General features: G+C 47.3%; 6 protein-coding genes across 6 annotated transcripts; 5 read left to right on the forward strand and 1 right to left on the reverse strand.

The window, feature by feature from the left end:
* Window positions 1–1,999, reverse strand: EDB82DRAFT_567496 (uncharacterized protein; the record flags this gene model as incomplete). The annotated part of the gene is made up of 3 exons (XM_025726297.2): window positions 1–72; window positions 125–174; window positions 220–1,999. 3 exons carry the CDS (start codon window positions 1,997–1,999, stop codon window positions 1–3), a joined length of 1,902 nt encoding a protein of 633 aa, XP_025580878.2.
* Window positions 2,000–8,902: 6,903 nt separating this feature from the next.
* Window positions 8,903–10,374, forward strand: EDB82DRAFT_203662 (uncharacterized protein). The gene has a single exon (XM_025726301.2). The coding sequence runs from the start codon at window positions 9,245–9,247 to the stop codon at window positions 10,319–10,321; it is 1,077 nt and encodes a 358-aa protein (XP_025580881.1). The 5' UTR covers window positions 8,903–9,244; the 3' UTR covers window positions 10,322–10,374.
* A 576-nt stretch (window positions 10,375–10,950) lies between these two features.
* On the forward strand, window positions 10,951–12,251 carry EDB82DRAFT_203632 (uncharacterized protein). The gene is made up of 2 exons (XM_025726302.2): window positions 10,951–11,532; window positions 11,584–12,251. The coding sequence occupies exons 1-2, from the start codon at window positions 11,135–11,137 to the stop codon at window positions 12,134–12,136; spliced, it is 951 nt and encodes a 316-aa protein (XP_025580882.1). The 5' UTR covers window positions 10,951–11,134; the 3' UTR covers window positions 12,137–12,251.
* A 1,227-nt stretch (window positions 12,252–13,478) lies between these two features.
* Window positions 13,479–14,943, forward strand: EDB82DRAFT_502849 (Alpha/Beta hydrolase protein). The gene is made up of 3 exons (XM_025726303.2): window positions 13,479–13,774; window positions 13,821–14,526; window positions 14,578–14,943. Exons 1-3 carry the CDS (start codon window positions 13,571–13,573, stop codon window positions 14,784–14,786), a joined length of 1,119 nt encoding a protein of 372 aa, XP_025580883.1. The 5' UTR covers window positions 13,479–13,570; the 3' UTR covers window positions 14,787–14,943.
* Window position 14,944: 1 nt separating this feature from the next.
* EDB82DRAFT_502851 (peptidase M24, structural domain-containing protein) lies at window positions 14,945–17,035 on the forward strand. Its single transcript, XM_025726304.2, has 5 exons — window positions 14,945–15,482; window positions 15,545–16,184; window positions 16,230–16,601; window positions 16,657–16,763; window positions 16,824–17,035. Exons 1-5 carry the CDS (start codon window positions 15,109–15,111, stop codon window positions 16,921–16,923), a joined length of 1,593 nt encoding a protein of 530 aa, XP_025580884.1. The 5' UTR covers window positions 14,945–15,108; the 3' UTR covers window positions 16,924–17,035.
* Window positions 17,036–19,505, forward strand: EDB82DRAFT_502853 (uncharacterized protein). Its single transcript, XM_025726305.2, has one exon. The coding sequence runs from the start codon at window positions 17,242–17,244 to the stop codon at window positions 19,336–19,338; it is 2,097 nt and encodes a 698-aa protein (XP_025580885.2). The 5' UTR covers window positions 17,036–17,241; the 3' UTR covers window positions 19,339–19,505.
* Window positions 19,506–19,557: the final 52 nt, after the last annotated feature.

Genomic DNA, 19,557 nt, shown 5'->3' on the forward strand with positions numbered 1-19,557 from the left:
TCAACCTCGTGTATAGCGTTCAGGGAATGCGCCCTTGACATCAGCCATGACCTGCACAGCGACATAGCGACTCTAATCACCAAAAATTAGCTGGGTTAAAACCTGTACTTGGAACAATACTTACAATCCATCGACACATCCAGAATCCAATACCAGCAAAGTACAGATGAGGGTCTAAAAGACATTAGTACTATCTTCAATTATTGGAGGAAAACTTACGACCGGAATATGTCACGTAACCAGGAGGCTCGCCCTCATCGTCAACACTCGGTACGCTCACATTCTCAAGATGAGCCGCTGATTCCTTGTCAATGAAACCAGCATCGGCGTACTTCTTTGGCAAATCCTCATTTCTGTATCCCGTCGCAAAGACTATACCTCCCGCTGGAATTATTTTCGACTTATTCTCAGCCTTGTCGTATACAATGAGTCCCTGTTCTGTCAGTCCCTTTGCTTCACCATTGGCAATGCGGATGCGATCCGACAAAACCAAGTCAAACACTCTTTCTTGATCAATGTAAATAGACCTCCCACGTTCCTCAAATGCTCGACAAGGTAAGCAGACCTGTTTCTCTATCTGGTAACCCTTTTCTTGAAGGAGTTTATGACGCGGTTCCATGGTTTGAGTGAGAGATGACATTAACCCACTGGCCATGTCGCGCATTACTCCTAGAGGTAGAGAGTTTTCGTGGAAATCTGCTGCTTCAACGGGCATTTGACCCTGATAACGCATTGAAACGACCGAAATGAACATGTCAAAGTCTAACAGTGTCGTCGGACTTCGTTGTAGCATGGTGACGCTCTTTGCGCCGTTGAGGGCGAGGTCTTTAGCCACGTCGTGAGCAGAGTTTCCGGACCCGACGACAACTACATCAAGGTCTTTGTACAAGGTTGTGTCGCGATACTCGGAAGTATGCTGAGCTGGACCGTGGAATTTTTCCCGACCTTCAAGAGGTGGAATGTAAGTGTTTGCCTTTGAGATGAGAAAGCCATTGGACAGAACGAGGTTCTTGGCTTTGATCGTGGATGTGTTGCCCGATTGAATGTCTTTTAGATCAATCGCCCAATACTGAGCATTCTCATGCCATGTACTACCAGTGACTTGTATACCTCCAAAGAACGGAAGCTTGAGCTGTTCTACTGCACATGACATGTACCTCGTCAAGTCTTTGCCTCCCATGTATTCTGGGTAGTCGTCAGATGGGATGGGAAACATAGGCAATTGAACCATGCTCCTATTGTGATGGAGAACAACGCTAGAGTATCGTGACGTGGACCAATTCCCACCTGCTTCAAGCTCTACATCAAACACAGCGACGTCGGCGCCAGCAGAATCGAGCATGATTGTGTTGGCCAAGCCGCTGGAACTTCCTCCGATGACAACGGCGTCAAGAACACCAGAGAGGTTGGGTAGACCTTGAGCAGATGGTATGCCTCGTTGAGAACTGTCAATTGAGGACTTGGACAAACGAGGCAATTGCTCAAATGGGTGGTCAATCAGTTCTTGGACAGCTGTACTCAAGATCCAAATAAGCCACTTCCCATCGACATGGACGAGTTTCGCCTGACCAACGCATTTGGAGCGCGGCTCTTCAGTGCGGAACCCAAAAGGCACATCTAAACAAGCAAGGGTCGGAGAAAAGCGCATGTACTGGGGAGTCATGCCCCAGATTCCTGTTGGGTTGTCGGAGACTTCTGAGGGTTTGCGCTTGTGATTCTCGGATAGAGTCTTCCATGCTAACTGTATCGCGGATCGACCATGGATCGTACGCTTGTCAAAGGTGAGAGTAAGCGCATCCCTCCACCAAGCATCCTCAACAAAGAGGTCAGCGAATTTGTCCCAGTCTGAACTGATAACAGCAGAAGAGAATTCTCTGATGAATTCTGAAGCGATCTGAGGCTTGTCGAGTGATTCCTCGCCGTCAAAAGCTGGGACGTGGGGGAATCCAGAGGCGAGATCAGCGACTCGGGTCCTGTTGCGCTTTGGGTATTCGGCCATGACTGCTGCTGTTGTGAGGTTCATACAGAACACAGGACTACTTGAGAAATATCTGGGGAAATGGGCAACTATAAAGAAAATACACTCACCATTCTTACATGCCGTCAATCATTAGCCTAATTGTTTGTAGCTTGTGCCTCGAGATGCCGTGGATGACGATGGTGGTGAGAAAGATAAGCGCTAAAAGTCCGAGCCAGTCCACTAACACAGTTGCATTTCTTAAAGGATTTTACAGTGGTGTCGTTGCACTGTAACCCAACCTGTTAGTGCTGATCGGTTAGGCAATCTGCGTCTTACAAGACAGAGTGTCAGCGGAAACACGGCTTGGTCGGCTTTTGCAACGCTGACTATTACGAACTTTTCTCTGTTTGATATTATCTAATTGGGGTCCGTTGAATGCCATATAGTATTTTAATATTTATAAGAGACGTTGAAGTGTGTGTTTATGGCAACACAAAGTAGAAGAGGAATTAAACTGTCCGACATTTTGTTCACCATAAGCAGTGGCCTTGACCGTCCAAGCCAATCACTAACACCAATTATGCCACTTGTTGCCTTGATACACCAATGGTATTACACGGATGAGCATCTGGCCCACCTAATTGCTTGTATTTAAATGGAACGCAACAAAGATCGTTTTCCTTTCAAGCCATGGTTACTTATTGCTGCTATTGTCAAAACCAAAAGATAATGGGCAACAATTAATTATGACAGCGAATTATTAAATTATTAATGTAAAAGAGGAGCAACCTCAACATTCCACTGTCCTATTGAGGTCGACTTGCTGACGATTCCAATGGACATGCAAGCTTAACTGTAACCCACTACCGCACATTTCCACCAAATTGATCGAGGTTCACATCAAGCCCAACGCAGGTCATTAGGTCATGCCATATCAATCACTTCCACATATCATCTAGACTTAACAACAAATGAATGAACGGCTATTATTAATTCATCCGTATATCAGCTACAGAAGTCCCCTTGCCCAGACCACATTGTGGCATAACGCGGACCTCGATCATTTTGGTGAACATGGACGGTAACGCAACAGTGCTGTAGCAATCACAATCTCTTCAAAGGAACCTGGCTTACGGAATCATCTTCCTTGGCAACACTTCCGCTATCTAAAGTAAAGCACTATATCGGGATTTGTTGATGTCTTTTACTGACCTTTGTGCCCAGTCGGCCGAGTCGCCTTCATCCAGTCGTCGCATAAAAAGTGAGAGCAGCCACCACCAGTCCAGTCTTGAGTAGTCAGACACCAATACAATGGAAGCCATACTTCCAGGTATATATCAAACTGATTTGTCCTGCCAGACGACTGGACGCTGAAAAATGCCGGAATCCTGTACTCACCACGGCAACTCGTGTATCTCTTGAATGGCGCCTTCCTTCTCAGGATTCCCATCTACATCACGGATCAAGTCAAAGACTGTCAGATATACATATTTAAAGGCATGATTCGCCTGCCAAATAGTCAGTGGTGGGGTCGGGCAATTGGAGAGTCGCGATACTGGGGGATGTGATGTTCTTGTGGACAAACCCTACCACGCGAAGGAACAGGATGACCTCGACAAGCTGCACAATAACATTCAGGCGCTTTCTGAGAGCACTTTCAACTCGGATAAAGCAATTGTTAAAGATAATATCTTGTGAACTAATCATAGACAGCGTTGGGTACGGTGGCTTGAGGGCAAAGAGAATTGTCTGCTCTGGGGATGGGACAGATGTCATCCAACTTTCAGCAGCCGAGCGTGTAGCTGGATCCAAGCAATCGGGAGCCGTATCTAGCATTTCCATATCCGATATGAGGGTGTCAAATTAACTATGTGCCAGGGATCATATCTGGGGAAACTCTTCGAGTGGAAAAGATGAGTTGATAACCGTCGTCTGATAGCGACAGGGACGAGACACTACCCAGTTGATGACTTCGAATACAGAATTGTCGGAATATTTGAGCCACAGGTTATTTGATTGCATCTCTTGATGCTTGGAAGAGTATCGACAAAGTTGCAAAGTTTGTTGTCAGCCTTCAAGATAGCTGGTGATTCGGCCTCTATAGCCACTGGGGTCACAGTTTGTAGTTCAGCTGGAAGGCCAAGGACGCCAACATCGAACTGTAGGATCTAACACTGAACCTGATTTTGCACATAATTTAACTCCGCCTGCCCTGTTATCAACAGCGTCTATTTGGCGATGTGGTCAAGGAATGACCTTCGCTCAATCATCGTCAGACTTCGCTGGACCTTGATAACACGGTCTTCTAAGTAAGTCGCCCTTTGTTCAAGAAGTGCTTCATCATCTAAAACTAGCTTTTAAACTGTTTACGAGGATCTTTTCTGGTCAAAGTAGACTTGGACTGCCTTAAAGCTCGGCGGTCCTAGTCAAACCCAACCTGTCATTCTTTGGCATCATCAATAAATTCGGCGCAGACACTTGGAGATTGAAGGATCAAAGTGCCCAGTCTGATAGCGCCGCAGACTACATCCATGGTAAATCAAATGAAACAAGCCAAGTATGTTTAGAATGGCTGCAGTTTATGCCCCTGGTCTCAAGGGACGGGAAACAAGAACCTTCGTACATATCATACACGACTTGACTTGAAGCGTCATTCTCTTTAGTAGAACGGTCACTAAAAAGAACAGAAGAAATAAATAATCAAGCGACAAACGAACTGATGTCTATAGATCATTGTTATACAGTTATGAACAACATGTGTCTTCCAAAGATGACCAGTTCTAAAGCTCTTCGGTGACCAATACGCTACAGAGAAGGCTGCGCCAACTCAGCGCCATGATTTGAACAGGTGAGTGTCCTTTGAAGCAGGGAATTGCCATTAACTTTTGCTCCCAGGTCTCTACAAGTTCAGCCTTGCATCCCCCATTCTTCTTCCGATTTTACGTTGCCCGCCATCGACGTCGTCTGAACCACCACGTACCCCAGTCTAGCACAGAGATTTGCATATTAATGCTAGAGTATTCTAAAATGATGTTGGCAAGAGGGATTGGAGCGGTGATCTGAACGGGTTAACTAACAAAACTTGGTATGTTGGTCAAAGACTCGATGACCAATTAAGAGTGGCTCTTGGGTCGTGTGTATTGAACGAAGACCAAGTAGAAGCTAGCTACTGAGCAGGTCTCACAGCGCTTTTGTCTGTATGAGAATAAAGCTATAATATGAACTGTAATCTATTATGCTTGCTAGTTATACATCACCCTGAAGATATGACATGGAATAAGACATTGAGGCATGGTTTGCGAACCGGGCTGTATGCTTCGTTGTGGTGCGATGAAGGCGCTTCTGGTTTATAAGACCACCCCGTACTACCAGTACGTCGAACCTCTGACCGCAGGAAAGTGGCTTCCTATGCTACAGGACGATTGATGCGGTGGTAACATAACGGGCTGGGCTTTGATTGAGGGTTGGGAGGGGTAGACCTTGCTGCTGTCTGTATGACTTAACAGAAGCTTCTTTTATTAATTACCGGCATCATAGAGCCCAGAAAGCTGTCCTATTAGTTGCGTTTACATTGGGAAACTTGGTCTTATTAGTAAGAACTATAGAGAACATTCTTTAATAGTCTGAGCAGAAAGATGAACCTTTGTTAAGAACGTTGATGCAGTTAAGACAACCTGAGCGAAGGCTGAAGGAACTGAGGAATACGAGTACCTATTATGGCTATTGGCTGTAAAGTGAGGCGCAAAGTGAGTATTGAGCTTCGTGAATCATATTGAACCACCAACTACTTGACTGGGAAATGCATGCACTGTGTGTTGGGTGCATTGTCTCATGACTATTCGCGTACAGATGTTGTATTCTCCGATAGTGTAGCTTTGATCTAGAACTAGAGAGACATTGTCTACCATGTTGAGGTCGAGTTAACTCGCCCGCCTGCAGAGGGCCATCCCAGTTCGGTTTGACCAGAGCGAGTTTCTGTGGTAGACAACTTACAGAGCAAGAAACGTTCAGGGATGACGACATTTCCTGGAACGTTTGAACCTCCCTCTTATGTGTAGCCATCGCTGACACGCTGGCCGTGTTCACAGGCGATTCCGCCACAAGTTCTATTGTGGAAAAGATAATAAGACTCTGCGGCTGTTATTAAGACGGAGACTGGGATCCTTGAGCCTTTGGAGGCGAGACATTTGGAGAGAATTCGTGTTCTGCGCTGATAGTAGAAGAAGTGATGTGCACGCATAATTTTCACACAAGATTATTAAGATGCATATATACCAGCGACATGTTTTTCCCGATCGTCTAAAAGATTGTGAAAGGAAGACGACGTGGGATCACTGCCGTCCTGTTTACTGTACCAATTGTGTATTCGACCCCGTTATCCTACACGTATGCAAAGCCTCTGCCTAGGCACATGTATTCTTCTTCTTTTCTTCACTCTTCCTGTTTCTTTATATTTCTCCATATTCTGGATCTCTTGCAAAGTCCCTCGTAGATGCCTTTTCCTCCTTTAATCTTCGTAGACAAGATTTACTGACTACTCTTCAGTGAGACCTACAGCTGGCTTGCCTCTGGCGGATCTCTAGCGACCCCACTGGAGGCTGCCCCAAGCCGATTACGGCCCGGGGGTAAGCTAAATCATTCCCTGTAGCTCCGGAGCTACCCGTGCGCAGTTGCGAATTTCGCGTTATGGTAGACAAGCTGATCAAGATGATCTTTATCCGTATTTTTAACAGTTGTCAATCCTCCAATCTATGTAGTCCCACGAGGCTTGGTCAGATCTATTAGACTTTGAGAAGACCCCCATAAAAAAAAGTCCCACGAGGCTATGAAGCGTGGGAAGTGTTATTGATGCCGTGAAGGACTGGATACATTGGTTGCCTCTTTCAAGAAACATTGTCAATTCAGTATTACAAGACACCGGGGAAGGTTAAAATTGCAGTGAACGTAGCAAGGGATTACCGCATTTGGAACTTTCTTATCTGCGGCTGCCTTATCACTTACTCCATCGTGCCTTCATTCATTGAAGGACAGGGCGCATTGGTTGTCTTTTCTTATAAAAAAAAATACAAACAAAAAACATTATCAACTTAGTACAATGAAGACCATGGAGGAGGTTATAATCGCAGTAAACATGTTGGCATCAGCATGACTTGAAAACAACTCAACAACTTGAGAGAGGTCAAAATACAGTGAAGATGGCCGCTTAGTTCGCCACAATGTTTATATTTGACAGTTACTATACCAATCAATACAGTCCTTCAAGGCTACAACTCTTAAACTGCACACCGAAAAAGTCATCATGCTTTGAAGCAAATCCATCAAATATGGAACGCTTGGGAAGAGTTAATAATGCAGTGAAGATCCACTCCATCTCCATGCATCAAGATGGATACTTTACCTAGCTGGGTATTTTGAGAAGAACCCTCAAGTTTCACGACGATTAAAAAATTTAGTAAAGGACTCACTATAGTTATCGTGTTTTCCTAGCATTGTTGCTGTAGTTGACTCAGTCACCACTATTTAGAGGAGGTTGAGGTTGCTTAACGTCTCGCAGCCTAGCGTAGTTTGCCGCGCAAGGCTTGGGAAGGGTTAAAGATGCAGTGAAATATTCGCCTCGGACATCAAGTTGGATGCTCCAGTCAGTTTTGAAAGCATTGCCAATTCAGTACCGTGCAAGACCTTGAGGGAGTTTAAAATCGCAGTTAAGACTGGGCGTCTTGGCGCTCGTTGCATGGATGGGAGGTGGCAATTGTTAAAAATAGCAGCCTTGTCTCTACTATGACCTCTTTCAATGTTGAGCCGAGTTTAAAGATGACGATCTTTATTTTTGACAGTTGCTGTGCCTTTAATCCATGCAGTCATACGAGGGTATGACGCATGGTAGGGTCAATAATGTAATAGAGGACCGTATGCATTGGTTGCCTTCTTTAAGAAACATTGTCAATTCAGTACGATGGAGAACGTGGAGGAGGTTATGATTGCAGTGAGTATTTGGCCTCAGCAAACACAGGGTGGCTTGAAAACAGCCTGATAGCTTGAGAGAGGTTAAAAATGCAGTGGAGGGCGAGTCAATAATGCAGTAAATGATCCACCTCGGCTCTGTCCCTTTCAGCCAACTGGATGCCTTGGTTACCTGGTTTAATAAACATTTTCATGCAACACAATACAAGACATTGGGGGAGGTTAAAAATGCAGTGCACATTTCAACATTACCGCATTTGGAACTTTCTTATCTGCGGCTGTCTTATCGTACATCGTGCCTTTATCCTCGGATAACTGTTGGTCAACTCCAACTTTCTGCACCAACGGGTGATCAAACAATCTCCCAGTGCAACGCTCCAACACGGACCAATAACAACAAACTCACTATCGTCATTTTATGCCTTGGCCCGTTTCAGAGACTGGCTTCCCCAGGTTTGAATCCATGCTTTGTTTCCCTGTCTTTGTCTCCAACCTTGGTCAGCAGGCTACAGTACAAGAAATGAAGAAGAACCTTGGTAGAAGACCAACACCCGGGCAATTCTCTAGGCAACTACATGTACCTTTTATACTGTAAGCATATGAGATGAGTACTTACATGACGACACCCTCTTGTCTGCTTATCGTCAGCGTGAGCCATTCTTGCTATCTCGTCCAATCGCGATCCAGTCACACGCATGTATTGCCTAGCACAACAGCATCTTGATGTCGCATCCCCACGTTTAACAACATCATGCGCCTCGCTCTATGCCTCGACGATAAGGCATTTCCTCAAAACCTGCTTATCGTGGGCACTCCTGGTTTGTCTGTCAGACGTGAATCCGGAGACGGCGGTCCAACTGCGCCACTCGGTTATCTCTGGCATGTCCGGATCAAGCAAGTGAGTCACGTCACGGCTGTTCATTATGAGCCATCATCCCTAAAGTACCTACTACAGCCCGTGCCCAGCTACGCTTCAGCCTAGTTTAGGTACCCTGACCAAGGATTAGTGAGTGTAATGCAATGGTCCGGGGTCCCTAGTACGGGGCATATGACTCCTCCGGTAACCAATCAAGACGATATCGCACTCAATACGCCTCTTCGAGTCAACATGATACCATCCATATTAATACTGTCGCCTCGAGTCTTCTAGTTATCTCTTTCATATTCTTTCCCATAGTAATCGTGCGCCCTTTCGTGCGAGCACGCAACGTCTTACGCCATTTGTCACGCCCTTTGACAAAAAAGACACATCATCTAATCTTCATCTTCCATCTAACCAAGTACATACCTCTTCTCTTATAAGTTAATCGTCGTTTCTTCACCATGAATCCTTTGTTACTCAACAGCTCGGGTGATCTCCCAGCTTCTATTTCGCAGAATAAACACTTTCCCATTTCTTCAGCGCCTAGTACCGTCAAGACCCGCGCCCACACATCCCGGAATCACTTTGTCCGCGCAACAGCCAAACGTCAAGCCCAGCACAAAGGCGCGAACCTATGCCTCGACACTGGACTACCGTGTACAACATCGAACTGGGGTGAAGCCACTTGCCATCGCTGTGGTCAACAAGATACTACTACCGCTTCCGCGCGCCGTCCTCAGCTCGAAAAGATCCTACATTTTGAGATCTCGACAGGGAATCTGCAGCGCGCGAATCCACGATGGACACACGTCCACCGTAATCGCACCGCCCGGAATCACGCCCATTCTAACGGACTGGGTGGTTCCGATGAGCTAGAGGGGAGAGACCTAGCGAGAAGCAAGGTCCCTCTCCCTAGCGACCGATATCGTCTCGTCAGAAGGCCTACACTTGAAAGAGAGGAAGCGTTTCGGGACGCTTCCACGGCTAGAGGGAATGTCTATCTGGGCCGAAAGATGCCCATGACAGAAGATGACCAAGTTGCTGAGCTGTATCGCATGGGTTTGCTGTACGACGATGAGCAGGTTCGCGGAGAGGGCTTCAACCTTGATAGCATCAACCACCAAGAACCCATCTACTCCATCCGCACCGCCAAACCAACCCGCAAATCCAAGCGCTCCCAAAGTTTCAGCTTCAACCAGCCTCTACATCTAGACCTCTCTTTTACCGATTTGGGCGGTGATCAAACCATCGCTCAACTCCTCTCCTCTTCAGACGACGATACTTCCCTTCCCGACTCACAGAGCCCATCACAGCGCTCATTTGCTCCTCTGCGCGTGATATACGAGCTCGACGGGTCACAGCCTTCCTTTGACGTTGATACATCACAACCACCGGACCTTATCTCAGATGAGATACTTTCCGACTACGACTGCTTTTCCGACAGCGAATTGGATGATGGACCTCGTCAGCGGGAGGTCTTTGACAGTGCAGCGACTCCGACTTCTGATGCTTGGGTGGTGCTGGGTGATGACTCGTAGCAGGTCCGAACTTGAGATACGCCTTTGGTGATCTCGAGACAAAAAACGATGGGAGAGCCTCATCGCGGACTGGTCCTCTATAACCCTTGCATTTACCTTGGAGCGTTTATGAATGTTGGGGTGATGTGGTTACTGGTGCTCGCTTTTGACAGGCTTGAGCATCGTGACTGGATCGGTGGAAACCTGCTTGCTTGCATTTGTCTAAGCGATACTCTTTTTTATTTATGTAGCGTCCCGGCCGGGCTTTGTCTTTTTGCCTTATACCTTGGTACATAGTGTACAATAAATAGGTCCAGAATTGTTTCCGAATTGGTGCACCCATACTTGTTGACTTGATGATGCTGTACAATTGAGATGTTTCTAGTGTTGGCCGAGTCGAGGCCACCGCCCCTGCATCGCTTGCGGTACATTTGATGAGGTTTTTCATGTTTTTAATACCGTCCATGTCTTGTGTAGGTACCTGGGGCCGAAGGAATGTGGGACTTGACGTCGCTGCCTAAATGTGATGCTGATCTCACGATGCCCTCAAGGGTGAAATGAGCCGCCGTCTCAACCACCAACTCTTCAATTGAGCACATCCAGTCGCGCGAGTTCAAATAAATAAACGACGTGTAGAAATGAAATGAGAATTGAACAAGACATCGTCGGCGTCTTTTTTTCTATCCGTAGGAAACATTCCCAAAGTCTCCGATCGGAGCCTTTCACATCTCTCCGTTCTGTGTATATAATGAAGAACGCCAACAAAACCCAGAAGCATACCATCAAGACATTAATACATCCAAATCACTCACTCTAATTGATTTACTATCCAAAATGTCCAAACTCTACGACGTTCTTATCATTGGCGGTGGTCCAGCCGGTCTCTCCATGGCCTCAACACTCGCCCGCCAAGTCTACTCAGTCCTCATTCTCGACTCAGGCATATATCGCAACGCCCCTACAAAACACATGCACAATGTTCTTGGATTCGATCACGTAGATCCAGCTTCCTTCCGCGCTAAAGCCCGCGATGATCTCGAGAAACGCTACCACAGCGTCGAGTTTCAGTCTGCTACGGTAGATACCGTACGCAAGACGGACGATGGCATCTTTGAAGCGGTTGATAAGGAGGGAAATGTATATAAAGGGAGGAAACTTGGTCTTGGGACTGGTGTGAGGGATGTTTTTGACGGTTTGCCTGAGGGATATGCTGATTGTTGGGGTCGGGGCATGTAAGTGAACTCGTTCGATGTGAAGGAGGACTGCTTGCTAATACTTGTCAGCTTCCATTGTCTTTACTGCCATGGCTTTGAGGAAAGAGGAGCAGAGTCTGTGGGTGTCTTTGCAGGTGGTATGATCTCCAACGCCGATATGCTCGCCCATGTAACGCCCATGGCCAAACGTCTCTCCCATTCAGTAACAGTCTACACCAACACCAACACCTCCCTCATCGAGCCTATTCAATCCAAGATCCATAGCAGTAAAGTCCGCTACGATGACCGAAAGATTACTTCTTTCGCGCTTGTGAATGGTGGACCTTCTGTGAAGATCACCTTTGAGGATGGAACGTCCAAGGTAGAAGGGTTTGTTGTCAATCACCCCAACGTTGTACAAGCGGCGCCTTTCGCAGAGCAATTAGGTCTCGAGAAAACACCCACGGGGGATATTAAAGCCGAAGCGCCTTGGAATGAGACGAGTTTGAAAGGATGCTTTGCGTTTGGGGATGCGGCGACGATGCTTAGGAGTGTTTTGCAAGCAATGCATATGGGGGGGTTTGCGGCGCTGGGAATGGCGATGCAGTTGCAGAAGGAGTTTGATGAGAAGGATGAGCTGTGAATTTAATTTGCGTTAGAGATAGGAACATGAATATGAGATTGTGTAACTGTTTGTGTTGATGCTTGGTGTTTGGTAACACTTGCAGTTTGACAACGTGTGAGACTCGCAACTTTGACAACTTGCGCGACATGCTTGCCCAATTGGTCAAAGTGTTTCGCATCGATGCCCGAGTGTCAATTGATCTAAGCTGTATGTATTATGAATGGCTCTTTTTACGAGATGGTCTTGTGTTAGTTTGTTCTCGGCAGTGGCTCATCTGGATCATCGCCAGCCGTGTGTGTTTGAGATTGATCCAGACTACTAAGACCGGCAACGGCGGAATAAACTTCGCATGTTCTTGTAAGACTTTCCCATTAGTTGTTTCGTTGGTGATTGAATTTATTAGCCTAAATCTTGAGAATACTACACAACACTCTCATAATGTCAATTGAGTCCATCATGGTAACTTGCTGCTACTCTGACATCAAGAGCACACGCACTCGTGTTAATTCCGCTCTCCGCTGTTATTAATTACATCCGGCGCTAGAACAAAATAGACCCGGTACTTTTAGCTGGCTTGTAAGTTAGTGTACCGGTCAGTGTGTTTGTCTCAGTTGATAGTCATGCCTATCACAATCCGCTGCAAGGGGGAGGACTGCAACGGTCCAGACGTATCATTTTTTGAGTCAATTGCAGACTGGTTCCCGAGATAATTTGTCATGTATTCCCTGCTCTCTGAGTTTGTCTTGTCTTGAATGCATGTAAGCGGGTATAATAGCAGTCAGCATTACATGTTCAGCTCCAACAGTGGCAAGTAAGAAACAAGGACAACGCTGCATAACCTTCTGCAAGGGAATTACAAATGAAAGAAAAAAGAGATCTAGACTTCTTACCATGCAGTAGACGAGTCGACTAAACTGCATTCTGCATTCACCGAGTGGACTCTGCAATCTCTGGAAAAAGTTCCCGTAGCTAAAGTCGACGAGGAAGCAACTTACTGGACCTCTTACATTAGCTGCGACAAGGCGAGGGAAGATCTCAATAGCCAGCCCGCATGTTAGTGTCCGTGTGTTTGTATTCTCCGGTTGGTTGACCATGCTCAACTTGTACTACTGCAAACGAGACAGTGATAGTGTCAGTGCCCCGATGATGGTCGGACCACTCCACATGACAGGAGCTGTCATGGATGAGATCGCGACTGTAAGAAACAACAAATGCAAATAGAGACACATAGATAGAAACAAAAAAAAATACTGCAGCTCTTCTAATGCAGTCTAGTTTAGCTTGGCCGTTTGTGCAGGGCCGATCAGCGGATGACGAACAATTTGTAATTTCACGTCTTCATGTCTTGTATAAAGTGTCGCCATGATCGCCATCTGGGAATAACAATGTATCAGTTCATCTCCCTTGTGTCTTATTTTCTTCCAATCCTTTAAAACCTTTTTAGGTTCCATCATGATCAAATCTTTGGCTCTTTTTTCTTTTATTGCCGCTGCTTCGGCGCGCAAGTGCACAAACATCACAGTCCCTGTGTCAATCACCTCTGAGAATGTAGTATTTAGCATTGAGGCGCCATTGACAGAGATTGATGTTACAAATTTTGCTATCAATCTTGCTCGACAGGGCGGTACCCCATACCCTCAAACTATCCAGACTGGTGTAAGTCATTGATCAGCTAGTTTTAATTGATGCTGACTTGTAGTAGAAAGCCAATGTCACCGGTACTTATGACCTTGCAGCTACATACTGCGAACCCGATGCCGGTCCTGGAGATCAACTCCAGATTATGACACATGGCATTGGGTTTGACAGAAGTTACTGGGACTTTCCCTTCAATAATTACAACTACAGTTACGTTGAACGCGCAGTAGACGAGCACGGCTACTCAACCCTAACATGGGATCGTCTTGGCATCGGCGCTTCATCCAAGGGCAACCCCGTCAACGAGATCCAAGTCTTTCTCGAGATCGCAGCTCTCAAAGCCCTCACCAAGCACGCCCGTGAAGGATCTCTTCCTGGTGTGGGCTGCGGCGGATACTCCAAGGTCGTTCACTTGGGACACTCCTTCGGTTCTGTTATTACCTACGCCCTCGCCAACGAAAGCCCCGAGCTCACTGACGCCATCGTCTTGACTGGTTTCACCCAGGCGACTGCTTACCTGCCCTGGTTTGCGCTCGCAGCCAACTTTGTCCCTGTTGTTGACTCACCTATTTATCCTCCTGGATATGTCGCTCCTGCGTCGACTGTAGGCGTACAGATCAACTTTTTCGCCGAGGGTGATTTTGATCCTGAGTTCTTGAAGGTGGCTTTCGAGAAGGGTCAGCCTGTTACACCTGGTGAGCTTTTGACTCTTGGTGCGCCGGCGGGCGTGAACAACACATATACTGGCCCAGTCCAGATTGTGACAGGATGTAAGTCAACCCCAATTGAACTGACGAGTAACATAAACTAACAAACTCCAGCACGCGACATTCCCTTTTGCGGCGACAATTGCTACTCGACTACCAGTGTCGGCGTCAAGCTTCCTTCATTGCTCGACTACTCCAAGCAATTCTTCACTCAAGCTTCACGATTCAACACGACAGTTGTTCCAGGTGCTGGACATGGATTGAACTTTGGATACTCACACACGTTTACTTATAACGCCATTTTTGACTTTCTTTCTGAATAAGCTCAATTGAGTTGAGCTGGACTTGTACTTATTTTGTTTGCGCATTATTCACATGTACATAGCTTCATTGCAGCTTCCAATGCACTTCTTTTTTTACTGTTAGTTCCCGTAATGGGTAATTGATAACCCGTTCTTCAATTGATCCATTTCTTTATCATGAAATCTTTTATCATCCGATTTTATTCCCATCTGTCGTTCATCGCAAGTGGAGGTTGTCCCTGCACAAGCCGCCACCAACCGACCCCCACTACCAAGACCCTGTAACGGGAAGGCAATTAGTGAGCTGCGACCACTAAAACGTAAGGAGCTTCCTGTTTCGTGAATGGCTTCCGTCATAACAAAAACTCCGAGGTCGATAGCGGGGTTGTCTTTATCTCGGTCGTATCCTCGTTTTTATTCTCCATCAGCAACTTTTCTCTCTTCCCCGACTTTGAGAGTTACACGACATAGACTCGAGATCCGCGCGCAACATACCTCGTCGAAAATACCCCGCCTCGAAACCGTTAGAGCTTCCTCCTTTAACATGGTCGCCGAAAACTACGATGCCGTCCTCAAGGGCAAATACCCAGGCAAAGCCCATGCGAAGCGCGTCGTCGACCTCATTCGCAAAGACGTCCCCGATGCCAACGGTATTATTTACCTCGAGAGTCAGTTGACTCGCATGATGGAAGATAGCGACGAGCCCGAACCCTTCCGGTGCGTCATCACAGCTCCTTATCTCTACAAAGACATGTTCTGACCATCATCCGCCAAAACAGTCAACGACGATACTTTTACTACCTCACCGGCTGTAACCTCCCCGATAGCCACTTTATCTACGACATCCAATCCTCCAAATCGACCCTTTTCATTCCTCCCATCAACCCTGACGACGTTATCTGGTCCGGTCTCCCCCTTAGCATCGACGAAGCCCTCTCGCAGTACGATGTCGACGAGGTCAAGCTGACCACCGAACTCAACGCTACCCTCGCCCACCTCGGCGCCGCAAACCCAAAGGCCTCCGCTTTTGCTATCGCGAAGCAAGTCTCTGACCATGTGTCCTTTATCGAGTTTGGCAACAAGAACTTTGACGTCCTCAAGAACGCCATCGAGGTGTCGCGCGTGGTCAAGGACGAATACGAGGTCGCTATGCTGCGAAAGGCCAACTATATCTCTGGTATTGGACACCGAGCTGTCTTTGCCAAGGCAAAGGCTGCTAAGAACGAGCAGGAGCTGGAGGCTGCTTTCTACGAGCGATGTATGGCTCACGGTTGCAAGAAGATGTCGTATGATCCTATTGCGGCCGCTGGAAGGGCTGCTGCTACTCTGCATTACGTCGGAAACGACGCTCCTACAGAGGGCAAGCTCAACCTATTGATGGACGCTGGTTGCGAATACAACAACTACGCTGCCGACATTGTGAGTGTACCTTATTGTGGTGTCCGAATTGAGCTGACCTGTTAGACACGAACGTTTCCTCTGTCGGGCAAGTTCACCAAGGAATCCCGTCATATTTACGAGACTGTCCTCAAGATGCAAAAGGCATGCATAGACATCCTCAAGGAGGGTGTTCTATGGGATGACGTTCACGTTCTCGCTCACCAGATTGCCATTGACGGTCTTCTCGAGGCTGGTATTCTCCAGGGTGACAAGGACGAGATCCTCAAGGCTCGCACGAGCGCTGCTTTCCTCCCTCATGGTCTGGGTCATTATCTCGGCATGGACACCCACGACACTGGTGGTAACCCCAACTTTGCCGACAAGGACAAGCTGTTCCGATACTTGCGCGTGCGAGGCAAGCTCCCAGCTGGCAGTGTTGTCACAGTCGAGCCTGGTGTAAGTTTCTGGGTGAAGGTCGCCGTGTATAATCGTCAGTCACTAACAATGTTAGATCTACTTTTGCAAGTTCATCATCGATCCTTATCTCGAAGACCCCGCGCACAGCAAGTTCATCAACAAGGACGTCCTGGACAAGTACTGGGATGTTGGTGGAGTCCGGTAAGTTGTGGTGGCCACCGTCACGCTATCGATACCAATCTTGCTAATCGCTGTCAATAGCATTGAGGACAACATTCTCGTCACAGAGACTGGACATGAGAACTTGACGGATGTTCCTAGGGAATTGGACGAGATGGAAGCTTTGGTGTCTGCAGCTTAATTGACTCTGCCCCAACAAAGCGTGACTGAACCTGTGACAACCCAGTGACAGCAATCTATTTAAAAACTTAAGCATAAATAAACCATGAATGACAAGACTTCTATAAATACCCACTTCCCATCTCGCTTGGCTTCCCCGTATCAAACAATTAAAAGTCTCGATGGAAACATTCTTTGTCTGGATACTGTGTCAATATTAACCCCTGATTGACCAACACGGTGCAATTTCTCACTAATCTGATGTGCATACCTCAACCTTAACTCAGTTCTCCGTGAATATCCTCTTTCCATCAACTTTTGAGTTTCCAGGTAATACACGATGAATCCTTACTTTCCAGCTTCAGCTTCCGAAATGGAGAAATATCCGGCCCCTCCGCAATTCCTACGGAAGCCCGTTGCGCCGCCGCCGACTCCGCCGCCCGTGTACAGTGCTTATCCTTCGCCGCAATTCGGCTCCGCATATGCACAACCACCAACGTCTACGAATGCTTCACCGTGTCCTTCACCATCTTTAAAGACTCATTTTGAGTCGTATAATCCTTCTCAACCTTCGCCAGGCGCATACAGTCCTTCTCCAAGCGCATACAGTCCTTCTCAGAGCTCATTCAATCCTCCTCCAGCTCCATACAGTCCAACTCCAAACCCCTACAACCCTTCTTCACCTTCATACAACCCCTCTCTAATTCCCCCTCCCCTTCCTCAAAGACCACTACGACCTGTTCGCTCTGCGACAAACCTCACCGGTGCTCACGCTCCTCAGCAATCAGGCTTTTTGGATCCAAGAGGGACTCACCAGGTTGACTTTGTCGTCGATGACATTCCCACTCCAGCATCGCTAAGTCCCGGCCTGTCAAACGACTTCACCCCAGCGCATGAGATTCGTCGCGTAAAGAGTTCTTCAGCCCTCTCAGCCGCTCTTTCAACACAAGAAGAACAACCCAAAGACTCATCAAAATGGAAAGCCGCATTAGGTGAAGCCCAGTATTTTGCAGGCGGTCTCATCAGTCATCCTGCCGAGTCGAACAAGCATTTCAGCATCATTCGTCACTCTCACGCTTTAATCTGGTATCGTGGTCCCGCTACATCCGTACCCATCACCATCCTCTCAGATGAGCCTCTTCCACCTACAAGGACGATATGGATGCAGCAAAAGGGCTACTCAGGAAACGTGGGCATGTCCCTAAAAGCTCTGATGGGTACGACGGGGACTTGGCTCAACGTCACACCCGCTACAAGAGCCAGCGTCGAACACCTCCCCGAAGCTGATGAACGTGGTATTCAGCGCGACTTGAAACGTTTCGTCAAGAAAGCTTCGGGGAAATTGAAGAACCACATCCCCAGAGAGACACACATCGTGCGTATCCCTGCTGCAGCGACAGATGGATACTTTCGTCTCGTCGTCTGCGCTGGTGAAGATAACAAGAAGATCCTCTGCGGAAGTCCCGTGTTTCGAATAGCCAGCACATCTACAGATGTGAGCACCGTTCGGGGATCAAGTCTTAGTACCATGCCTTTGGAGATGGGCATCAAAGTCGCTACTACGATTGGATCACAGGTTGCTAAGAAGTACACCGGTGTTGCAGGCGCAGTTGTTGAACAGGGCGCCAAGCGATTAACACCATCCAATGCAGCGATTAAAAAGGTCGCCCATACAGCGTATCACAAGACAGGCTTGGGCAATGCTGTGAGTGAGACGTGGAAGAATGGGAAAGCAGGACGGTATGATCCCTTGGTCGCAGGAAGTGGTCTCGACGGCCCGTTGCAAATCATTGGCAATGACGAGGGTCCTGAAGCACCGTTTCCGTATAAATTCGCTGGGAAGGTTGTACGAGGAACGGGGATATCTACGAGGGAGTACGGTATTCCGACAGCGAATCTGAGTGAAGTCGGAGATGATGTCAAGATGCGTATGGGCGGTGTCTTCGCAGCATGGGCACGCATCATACCACCCAACAACACCCCAACCGAAGACTTTGACGATGACTGGCACGAAGCCATCGTTACAATCGCACCTTTACGAAATGCTCCACCGGGAGTCGTCCAGCGAAACAAAGTATGCGTTCACATCCTACATGACTTTGAAGATACGTTGTTCTTTGAGATGAGGATGAAGGTCATGCTTATGGGTTACCTACACGCCGCAACATCTGGTGAAGATATTGTGGAAGAACACTCTCGCGATGTAATGACTACTACTGCTAGTCTGGGTAGGGAAGCTTGGGGTCCAGAGGTGAATCTGTCTGCGACGAGGGCGGCGAAGAGTGATAGAGGGTTTAAAAAGAGATTGGGTGATGCGGCGGGTGTTGTGCAGGGTGGGTTGGATAGAGTGCCGTCGCATTGGGTTGGAGTGAGGAGTGAGGGTGCAGAGATGAGGGATCAGGTTTATGGGAATGGAGGGTTGTGGGTTGTTAGGTGATGATTGAGTGTTGGGTGGAAGTGAAGACAGGACACTTGAGTAGAATGCTTCTCATGGCAGTTGGGTTCTTGGTTCGGTTACTTTGAGATGATATTGAAGAGTAAGCGGTTTATAATACAGAAGAATGTTTAACTTAGGTATGTCTTTGAATGTGAATAATTGATGGTTGGCTTTGGTCCAGCGCTCTATCTGTGTGAACCATCTTCAAGAGCTGTCGCA

This window comes from Fusarium venenatum, assembly GCF_020744135.1.
Source record: "Fusarium venenatum strain MPI-CAGE-CH-0201 chromosome Unknown EDB82scaffold_3, whole genome shotgun sequence".
Lineage (NCBI taxonomy): Eukaryota > Fungi > Ascomycota > Sordariomycetes > Hypocreales > Nectriaceae > Fusarium > Fusarium venenatum.

What these genes read in the sequence shown, in the direction of transcription:
- EDB82DRAFT_203632 (XM_025726302.2), top strand. Translation starts at nt 11,135, where the DNA reads ATGTCCAAACTCTACGACGTTCTTATCATTGGCGGTGGTCCAGCCGGT. An exon ending in GATTGTTGGGGTCGGGGCAT is followed by an intron (nt 11,533 to 11,583) that starts GTAAGTGAACTC and finishes AATACTTGTCAG; the next exon opens with CTTCCATTGTCTTTACTGCC.
- EDB82DRAFT_502849 (XM_025726303.2), top strand. Translation starts at nt 13,571, where the DNA reads ATGATCAAATCTTTGGCTCTTTTTTCTTTTATTGCCGCTGCTTCGGCG. An exon ending in CTCAAACTATCCAGACTGGT is followed by an intron (nt 13,775 to 13,820) that starts GTAAGTCATTGA and finishes GACTTGTAGTAG; the next exon opens with AAAGCCAATGTCACCGGTAC. An exon ending in AGTCCAGATTGTGACAGGAT is followed by an intron (nt 14,527 to 14,577) that starts GTAAGTCAACCC and finishes AACAAACTCCAG; the next exon opens with CACGCGACATTCCCTTTTGC.
- EDB82DRAFT_203662 (XM_025726301.2), top strand. Translation starts at nt 9,245, where the DNA reads ATGAATCCTTTGTTACTCAACAGCTCGGGTGATCTCCCAGCTTCTATT.
- EDB82DRAFT_502853 (XM_025726305.2), top strand. Translation starts at nt 17,242, where the DNA reads ATGAATCCTTACTTTCCAGCTTCAGCTTCCGAAATGGAGAAATATCCG.
- EDB82DRAFT_502851 (XM_025726304.2), top strand. Translation starts at nt 15,109, where the DNA reads ATGGCTTCCGTCATAACAAAAACTCCGAGGTCGATAGCGGGGTTGTCT. An exon ending in GACGAGCCCGAACCCTTCCG is followed by an intron (nt 15,483 to 15,544) that starts GTGCGTCATCAC and finishes CCGCCAAAACAG; the next exon opens with TCAACGACGATACTTTTACT. An exon ending in TTGTCACAGTCGAGCCTGGT is followed by an intron (nt 16,602 to 16,656) that starts GTAAGTTTCTGG and finishes TAACAATGTTAG; the next exon opens with ATCTACTTTTGCAAGTTCAT.